Source organism: Arachis ipaensis, chromosome B6 (genome assembly GCF_059453495.1).
Source record: "Arachis ipaensis isolate K30076 ecotype BB chromosome B6, ASM5945349v1, whole genome shotgun sequence".
Lineage (NCBI taxonomy): Eukaryota > Viridiplantae > Streptophyta > Magnoliopsida > Fabales > Fabaceae > Arachis > Arachis ipaensis.
Genome location: NC_142441.1, coordinates 111,275,665 through 111,285,884, shown reverse-complemented (window position 1 = coordinate 111,285,884; position 10,220 = coordinate 111,275,665). Strand labels below are relative to the sequence as shown.

Below are 10,220 nucleotides of genomic sequence, written 5' to 3'. Positions count from 1 at the left end.
ACTTGCACACCAAGTATTTGTGAAAAAAGCTCTCATGGCATTTTGAATTCTATTCTATTTTACTCTTACACTTTAATGCCTCTTTTTCACAACATTTGCAATCTACATGTATTGAGTATATCATTCATAATTGTCATCATACAAGTACTCATTAATTTGGTACATTTAATAATTGATGCTTGAGCTTTACTTCTCATGCCTATTACTTGCATGCTTTTAATCCTCTTGCATCTAATTATTATGATATGCCTTCATAATTTTAATTAATGTCTTCCATGCATGTTGTAGCTACCATGTATAAGACATTCTTTTTTCTTTGGCATTCATTATTACTTGGACTTTCTTCTTACTGGTTGTTAGCTATCTATACTTGACATTAATTCTCTTTCTCTCTTCTTTAGGATGGCCACTAAAAAAGGAAAGGAGAAGGCTTCTGAAAAACTACCGGCAAGGAAAGGAACCAGGGGAGCACCAGCTAATGTGCCACCATTTACAAGCGTCAAGCCACCAACAAAGCGGGTGAAGAGGATCATCAAAGTTGATGAAGCAGAGAAAGCCTTTCCCGCACGGTATTCCACACGGTTCACTAACCGTTACTGTGAGTAGATGTTCTCCATCCTAGCAGAGAGGAACTATAATAATGAACATCTACTTATTCTTCCAACACATTTTGTTGATTTTGTGGAGCCCCGCATTGAGCGGAGACAGTAGGGATTCTTAAGGAGGCAGCCACGGGAGGCCAATCTATCATGGGTAGCCGAATTCTACTCCAACTTCCATTAGCCTACCCTACAGTCTGTCTATGTTCGTCAGAAGCAAGTCCCTGTCTCCGAGGGTACTATACAGAGAATGCTGGATCTTCCACCTAGCCCAGAGGGATTGGATGCATATCAAGAGGCCCAACTAAAGGGCCAGATGTATCAGTTTGACTGGGACAGCTTTCTTGGAGTTATAGCCCAACCTGGCAGCATCTGGATCTATGAACAACACCGGACAAAATCCAAGAGCATCTCCGTCCAAGCACTTACATTAGAAGCTCGTGTGTGGGCACAGATTATGTCCCACTATATCTTTTTGAGCACTCACGAGTCCACCTTCACTGCGGACATGGCTGTTCTCATCTGGTGCATTCTTACAGAGCAACCTCTCAACCTGCCCCGACTCATCCGGCAAGCCATGGGACACGTGCAGATTGTAGGAAACCTACCCTTTCCCGCATTGGTTTTAGATTTAGTCTTTGCGGCGGAAGTCTCCTATTGGGCGGGGGATACGAAGGCCATGATCCCCAGGGACAATCAGTATGTCCCGAATGGGAAGTACATCAGACCCCCCAATACCTTCTGCGAGCAGGCATCCAGGCCCATCTTTGGACACTCCTCCATCTTCTGCTCCACCATCATCCACACCTCTTGCACCATCCACCACTCAGATGTTCCTTCAGATCCTTCAGAGGTTAGACCGGCAAGACTGGCGGATGGAGCAAATAGAGCGCCGCAACAAGTGCCGATGCACTTATCTGAAGGAGATCATTGTCAGTACTCACCTACCTCCAGAAGAGAAGGATACCCCGGATTCCACTTCCCATGCTAGTACGGAGAGCCATGACGAGCCGGACAGTGGAGGCGATGCTTTCAGCCCAACCTTCCTCCTTACTGATGGCACGGAGGACCATGCTAAGCCTTAAGTGTGGGGAGGTCAGTACCTGATTTCTGGAGGTAATCTCTTTCTTTTAACACCAATATGTTATTTTTCTTTTGTTAGATAGGATAGATTGCATGATATTAGTTGCTTGCATGTATGTTCTGCTTGGTTGAAGTAATGAGTTTCTTTTCAAGGCCCAATTTTATAACATTTCACTAATTCAAATTAAAATTTTTGTTAAACTTGTTTGAAGATTTTAAATTGGAACATAGTTTAGAGCTAAGAACACACAACCTGTGAGATTTTGAGCTTAATTATATGGTTACATTATTTAACCATGACCTTTTATTCTTGTGTGTTTTCTTCTCTATGATTGCAATCTTTGGTTGTTCCATTCTATATGTCCATTATTTAGTGTATATTCATGCATATATGTGATTGAGGCCATCATTCAATATTAGCTCACTTATCCCAAATAGCCTACCATTTCATTTACCTTTGTTTGCCACTTTGATCCCATTTAACCCCCATTCATTCTTTATATTACCACATCACTAGCCTTAAGCAGAAAAATAATTAATTACCCTATTGAAACTTTGGTTAGCTTAAGATAGTGAATGTGTATCAACTAAGTGTGGGGAAATGTGGGAACCCTGGGTTGATGAGAATGTGTTTCGTTTATTATTGACAATTATTGAGAATTTGGGTGCAACTCATGTGAAATTAAAGAAACCATATGCATTGATATACTATGCTTGCAATTACATATATAAAAAAAAGGAAAAAAAGAAAAATAAATGAATAAGGGGATAAAATCACCCCAATGTTAAGTTCAATAAAAAGATCAATGCATATGTGATGGAATTAAAAAATTGAAACGTGAGTGTGTAAAAATATGAAAAAGTGAGAAATTTGGGTGACTAAGCATGATTTTAGAATTATATAGAGTGTGTATATGTGTTAAGTGAGAACTTAGATTAGTCAAAGATTCAATTTATAGCTCACTCGGCCATATATATACCCTCACCCTTACCTTAGCCCCATTACAATCATTAAAAGCCCTCATGATATTTGCATTTATACACTAAATATTTGTTGATTGGTTAGATGAAGAACAAAATTTTAGAAAGCATGACTAGAGGAGACTAGAGTGAATTAATCCTAGACACTTGAGTGATTAGAGTGCATATACACTTTCAGTGAGGGTTCAATGCTTGATTCTGTGTTCCCTGCTTTTATGAGCTTTCTTCTTACAAGTTTACCTGTGCCTTATTGTGTGATTTGAATTAGTGGAATCTGATTTATTTTTGTCTTTGAGGACTTGTTTACTTTTAACCAAGTAGATAGAAACATCTTAGCATAGTTGCATTCACATACATAGGTTGCATTACATGAGTCTTACTTTCCCCCATTCATTACTTTTGATCTCCTTGAGCTTAGCATGAGAACATGCTAATGTGTAAGTGTGGGGAGATTTGATGTACCATTATTTTGTGATGTATTTTGGACTAAATTGAGTGGTTTGTGTCAAATAATCTCACACGTATCCATTGAATTTGCATGCTTTTCACTTCCTTCCCAATTTTGTGTTATTATTGAAAACTTGCTTCCTAAACCTTTAAATTGTCAATTTTTAATTTCCCTTTTTACCATTCGATGCCGTGATATGTGTGTTAAGTGTTTTCAGGCTATATAGGACAGGAATGGCTCAGAGGATGGAGAGGAAGCTTTCAAAAGTGGAAGGAACACGAGAAATCATGGAGCTAAGCATCGAGAATCGACACGCACACATGCCTGACGCGTGCGCGTGCATTGGCGCATCATATACCGACGCATACGCGTCACTGACGCGTACGCATGACCAGCGAAGTCGCACAGAGACGCGTTCGCGAGAACATGCGTCACGTGCTGCAACTACAGAAGACGCTGAGGGAAATTTTGGGCTAACTTTGGACCCAGTTTTCGGCCCAGAAACACAGACTAGAGGCAGGGGGCAAGCAGAGACTCAAGACACATTCACATTCACTTAGTTTTTAGTTTTAGTTTTGAATTCTAGAGAGAAAAATACTACTTCTTTTAGGGTTCTTCACATTCTTAGATTTTTAGTTTTATGTTTTTGGATTGGAGATTGAGAGAGCTACTTCTACCTTCGATTGAAGTTTTCCACATTATAGTTTGCTTTTCTATTACTCTACTCCTTTGTCTTTCATTTAAATTACTCGTGGTCATATATGGATATTTTTTATTTTGGAAGTTATTAATGCAATGAACAATTTTTACATTTAATTTCATTTCATGTTTAATTTTCTTCAATTAATTATTAGCTTCAAAATTTTATTTTATTAATTTAATTTAATTACCATGTCTTCTATCTACTCCCTTTACATGTTTGTGAAAATGGCATTCATGTCAATGGAGTAGACTCCCAACTTGACTTTGTAGTTGATTAATAGGAAACTCTTGAGTTGGAATACTCAAGTGTTGACATGTAATTGGAAATTGCTGCCAATTGGATTTTTACTAACTCTAATCCTTCCCTAGGAAGGGATTAGGACTTGTGATGAGTCAGAGTTGGTATTAGTTACTTGACTTTCCTTTATTAGTTAGAGGATAACTAAATAGAAGCAACAACCTTTTACTATTATACTTGGGAAAATCAACAAGGATAGAGATTCCGATTAATCTTCTCCTTGTCAAGGCCTTTTACTTCAACTATCTCATAGCCTCTTAACATTATTTGCTGCTTTAATTGATTGCCGTTTATTTTTTCGTTTCCAATCCTAGAAATTTCTCAGAAAATTCCTGACCAATAAATTGCACTCTTTTGTCAACTCTTTGGGAGACGACCTAGAAATTCTACTCCCAGTTAATTGATTCTAAATTATGACAACTTTTTTTAAATTGACAAGTGGAAATTTTGTCGGTTAGGAACTGTACTCACAATGCTACTTTTATAAAGATTTCTTAACCGGCATTTTTTTGTCCGTCAGTCCTGTAGAACAGAAACATATTATTAAAAAGGCTTCATAATTGGATTGTCTTAATAAATGCTTTGATTTCACTTCCTCAAACACTTGAGTTCAGTGTGAATCATGACTTACATATCTCCTCTTTCACAATAACTTAAGATAATAGATACAAAACAACCTTGCAAAGAAGAATATGGTTTACACAACATTGGTAAATTGATCAGAAAATAAAAAATAAGTTTGGAACACTACATTCTGGACTTGTTATTATTCTTAAAATCGAAGAGCGGTTGTCCATGTACCTTGCACACTAGGGCGCTTAGTTACATGCCTTGTCCTCAATTTGATCACCTTTATTCCCAACGCATTCTTTAGCCTCGTTGCGTGGTGAAGTACATCTTTTGGATCCATGTTCTTCACGCATATAACTCGCTCATTTTTGTTCTTTGTAATTCCCATCACAATCACTCATTCAACTTTTAGTAATTAGCTAAGATAAGATCCCCAGAGTTGTACCGTCCAACTTTTGTTAATTAATTAAGAAAGAAGAAATCTTACTATAAAAGGCCTTCAAATGTGAATGCTGACCACGAATAAGTTCAATAACAACCTCTAATTGAGGATTCTTCTCCTTAAATGCAGAAAATTCTGACTCCATAAAAGCCCTATTATTATTTAAAACAAAAGTAAGAATCGGCTCTGTAACTTAATAATTATACAATGATAGGAATCAGGGATTTTTTTATTAGGAACGACGAAAGAAAGCATCATGTTAGTAAATGCAGCATAGAAAGAAAAAGAAGAAGGACGAAATGGAGGGTACCTTATACCTCTATTGCTTTCGCCCTAATTTCAATAGCTAACAATGAGCTTCTGAAGTTGCCATACTTCTCTCAAAGCCATCACACAAAAACTGGAATGAACACAGCTATGAGATTATCAGATCTTAGTCCTAGTGTGTCTCTCTCTGTGTGATGGATGAATATTCTGAAAAGTGAAAATAGCCAACTTAGAGGGAGCTTGTGATTGACTATCAATATTGGAATCTAGAGAATTATCAACCAAATTAATACAAGATGCAATGCTATCCACATGTGCTTCTTGATTATTAATATTGTCCATAACCGAAAAAGAAAATCATAACTAAATCTAATTCTAATAACCAACAACAAGAACAACTAACACAGCAACAATAACAGAATAGCAAAATTTCACCTAGATATTGAATAATATTTAAATGATATTATATAAATTATGTCTCATAATATAAATTAGTCACAAAATAATTTGATAATTTAAACAATACTAATTTTAAGTTAATTGTTGAGATGAGAGGTAGCAATCAGCATACAAGTAACGATTCACACACCAATTATTTAGTAGCATTTTTTCTAGATGAAAGTAAGTAGTAACATATAATTGTGCCAAAAAGTCAAATTATAAGACGAGCAATATAAACATAGCAAATAAATTAAAAATCCAAAACTCAGCACCCACAACACAGCAAGGGATCAAAGAGGAGTAGAGGACCTACCTCGGGAACACGGGAAGGCGACGACGACAGCAAAGGGAAGCTTCCCTGGAGAAACCACTACTTCTCCTACAACAAGGAGGAACAACTACATAAGTTTAGTTGCTTGGTACATTAAAATGTATTTAAATATGTACAATAGGCCAACTCAGGCATAGTAAAACATTCGTGGTGATACAATAAATTCAAGCTTTCCCACATCTTTTATTCAAATAAAAGACTATTATTTTTAAGTACAGGTGTTGCATATAAAAGGTGAAAAAGGCTATCATACTAGCACAAGACACAACTCCAGTTAAGCATGGCCATCTTTATATACTAATTCTACCTATTGAATATGAGTTATTTGAAAGCTTTGAAGAAGTATATAGTTTGTACCCTAAATTAAGTATTAACGCATGCTTACTCGCGCTTTCTTTTTTTTTTTTGAAGAAAAAAATAACAAACTTTTATCATCTTAAGTTAGTTGAAAGTATTGTGAATAAATTAAACAAAATCATGAAAAAATGAGGAAGCTTGACATACTTGCAGAAGTTCTTTCACTCTAAAAGCTTTCCATTGCCGAAACTGTTCTGATTCTTGTTTCTAGATTCCACATTAACAAAAGCAAAATAAACAACAAGCGCAAGAAGAATTGATTATACTAAACTAGGTTTCAGTAATATTGATGCGATTGTTATTAACAAACGCAAATTTAGAATTTCATGATGAAAATAGCATATACAAAACTGAAAAAATAAATATAATTATCAAAGAGAGACATGGAGGAACTTACAAGAAGCTGCGATGGTGACGGGCTCATAGCGACAGCGACCGGCAAAGATGTTGCAACGACAAATCTGTGGAAGAAGAAGAACTTACATGAAGATTGAGAAATCACAATGTGACAGAGTGATAGAAAGAGAGAGAGCGCACGTGAGAGAGAGGAACATACATGAAGAGGATGGCGCGGCGGCAGGCTCGACGGTGGAGAAGAAGAAGAATCACAATGTGACAGAGTGATAAAGAGAGAGCGTGAGAGAGAGAGGAACTTACATGAAGAGGATGGCGCGGTAGCGGGCTCGAAGAAGAAGAAGAAGAAGAAGAAGAAGAAGAAGAAGAAGAAGCTCTACTCTCCGGCGCAAAGAGGAAATTGAGTGATACAGTGGACGCGAAAAGTAAACGCGGGGATGATTTTTTGTTGATAAAAATCGACGGTAGTTTTGTCGATTTTAATTAAAATAAAAATCAACACTTTAGCCGTCTATTTTATTTAACAAATTTACATCGTCCATCCAATTTCGAAAAGAAATCTCAATCGTTTAAATTTATCGACAGTAAAAGATGTCAATATTATAATTATTAAAATAGACAATTAGTTTGTCGATTTTAAAGGAAAAAAGTTTCACCCACTATTTCGTCAATAATGTGACGATAAAATTAAGGGGGTTAGAAAGTTACTAAAATAGTAGACGACATGGTCGTCGATTTTAATATTTTATTTCTAATAATTTCTTTTTCATTTTATCGACGACAAGCCGTCGAAATTCATCGACGGAAAATCTGGCCGTCGATTTTTAACGTCGATAATTATACTATTTCTTGTAGTGATCCTTCAGTAAAATAAAATTCATTGCCCCTTTGTTAAATTCTTACATCCAGATAGTTAGAATGTGAATTAATGAATACAACCCAATGTAGTATTTGATAGATGTTGTACATCGTAAATGATTACGACAAAAGAGAATCGCGCGGTAAGATTAGATGAAAAAACCAAGATTGAGTAAGAATAATAATCAAATTATCAAAAGAATAATAGAAGGGCATATCAATAAAATATCATAAAAAATTAAAATTTGTACCTTAGAAAGATAATTTTAACGAAAAATGAATAATACATTCTTATTATATGAAGTAGTCAAGGAAGAATAACAAATTAAAACATTAAATAAAATATTTTCTCTATAAAACTTAGACTCATGAACCTTATATGTGGCATTATATATAATATTTAGTCGTAGAAAATTAATTATTGAAATTGATATTAATATCAATTTATCTATTATTAATACACACGTGCATAACAAAGCTATATATTAACATAAATATCATATAAATATTAATTATGTATGATTGATAAATATATTATAATTATTACTAATTAGAATGATTGATAGTTAGTATAATTAAAATTATTAATAATTAAAATAATTGACAATTAATATAATTATTCATTAAATATTAATTTTTATATAATTATAAAAAAAGTACTATCCAAAAGTAAGTTGAGAAGAGAGAAGTGTTATTAACATAAATATTAGATAAATGATAATTATGTATGATTGACAATTATATTTTAATTATTCAAAATTAAAATGATTGACAATTTGTATAATTATTTATTAAATGCTGATTTTCATATAATTATAAAGAATATGCTTTCTTAAAATAAGTTGAGAAGAGAGAGGTACTATTAACATAAATATCATATAAAAGAGATCTTTACAACTCGTATTTTCTAACGAAAATATTGTCGAACACTTTAGAATTAAACTCTAAAAAGGTCTTCTGCACTTCTAAAATTTTGTCATGCACCTCTCTATACCCAGACCGCCATGATTGGTTCACAATATCTCTGTACCCTGAGTTTGTAGCCCAAGCCGTAATAAACTGAAAATGTCTATTTCTTTTTTACTAGGGACGACCTTTATAGCGCACTAGGATAGGTTAATGATCAGACTGAAGTCTATTTAATATTTTTACATAAGTCTCTGACAAAGAGATAATCATCAACTCTTGGTACAAATCTGGTCAAATTTTTTTGGTACCTCAATATAATTTTTTACCTTTCTGTGCCAAGAAAATCGTCTCTTGATAGTCTTCAAGTCAAACAGGTCACTATCTCCTAATAAGGCAACAAACTGATCTACGTGTCGACTCGAAAAAGATAACTATTAAATTCATGAGAAAAGAAGACTTCATTAAACTCACCAAGAACTAATAAATACTAGGGTAAAGTATACTTTTTGTCCTTAAAGTTTGGCAAAAGTTTCAAAAATACCCCTAAGTTTTATTTTATTTCAATTTTGTCCCAGAAGTTTTCGATTTGCATCAAATATACCCTCGACGGCTAAATTTTCAAAAAATTTAAGACCAATCTAACAATAATGCATGAAAATTATGCTTGATTTGTTTGTGTTGAGGGTTGTTCTTATGAAATTGTTGTTGAATTGGTCTTAAATTTTTTAAAAAATTAGCCGTCAGGGATATATTTGATGCAAATCGAAAACTTTTGGGACAAAATTGAAACAAAATAAAACTTAGGGGTATTTTTGAAACTTTTATCAAACTTCAGGGACAAAAAATATACTTTACCCTGAATACTAATAAATATACATTAGCTTCCATTGTTTTCATAGAAAAAAAACCTTCTCAACTCTAATGCTCTCACATTTTAAGGACTAAAAAAAAATCACAACTTTAAGAACATAGAAGTAGAAAAAAGTAAATGAATGTGCTTTCGTTGTGTGAAGATAATTTCTTTAAATAAGGACAAAAAATTAATTTTTTAACTATTTTTTGTCACAAAATAATAAGATTTTATTTAAAATAATATTAAATTATTAATATTTCAAATGCAAAGAAAATTTGACTTGGTCAATTAAATTTAATAAGATAAATTTCTCACAATATATGAATGTCTGATAATATTATGTCATCCCCTCTGAATTATCTGTTTTTTTGGTATTATCCTAATTATCTCTTTTATTTAAAAAAGACAAAAACTCTTCTCGTTCATGGTGATATGAATTTTTAAAATTAAGAAAGAAAAAACTCCCTTCTCGCTGGTAGCCAGATTCCATTTCAAAAATTGTAAAAATTGTAAAAAATTCTTCTAGTTTTTAGCGAGATACTTTAGAATAATTTAAAAAAAGAAGAAAGGGTATCTCACTCTACTAAGGATGGCAACAGGTCTCATGGGAGCGGGGACATGCCTCCGCCTCCCGTCCCCGCCTCCAAAAACAATCCCCGTCCCGCTCCGTCCCCGCAACGGATAACGGGACCTGGTACCCACGGATATTCGGATATCCGCGGGTTTT

At 34.2% G+C, this 10,220-nt stretch overlaps 1 protein-coding gene across 1 annotated transcript; it reads right to left on the bottom strand.

The window, feature by feature from the left end:
* Nucleotides 1-4,883: 4,883 nt before the first annotated feature.
* On the bottom strand, nucleotides 4,884-5,513 carry LOC107648311 (large ribosomal subunit protein mL43-like). The gene is given in 3 exon segments (XM_088491945.1): nucleotides 4,884-5,077; nucleotides 5,169-5,275; nucleotides 5,434-5,513. Coding segments are annotated over 3 exon segments (381 nt in total).
* Between the last annotated feature and the right edge of the window lie 4,707 nt (nucleotides 5,514-10,220).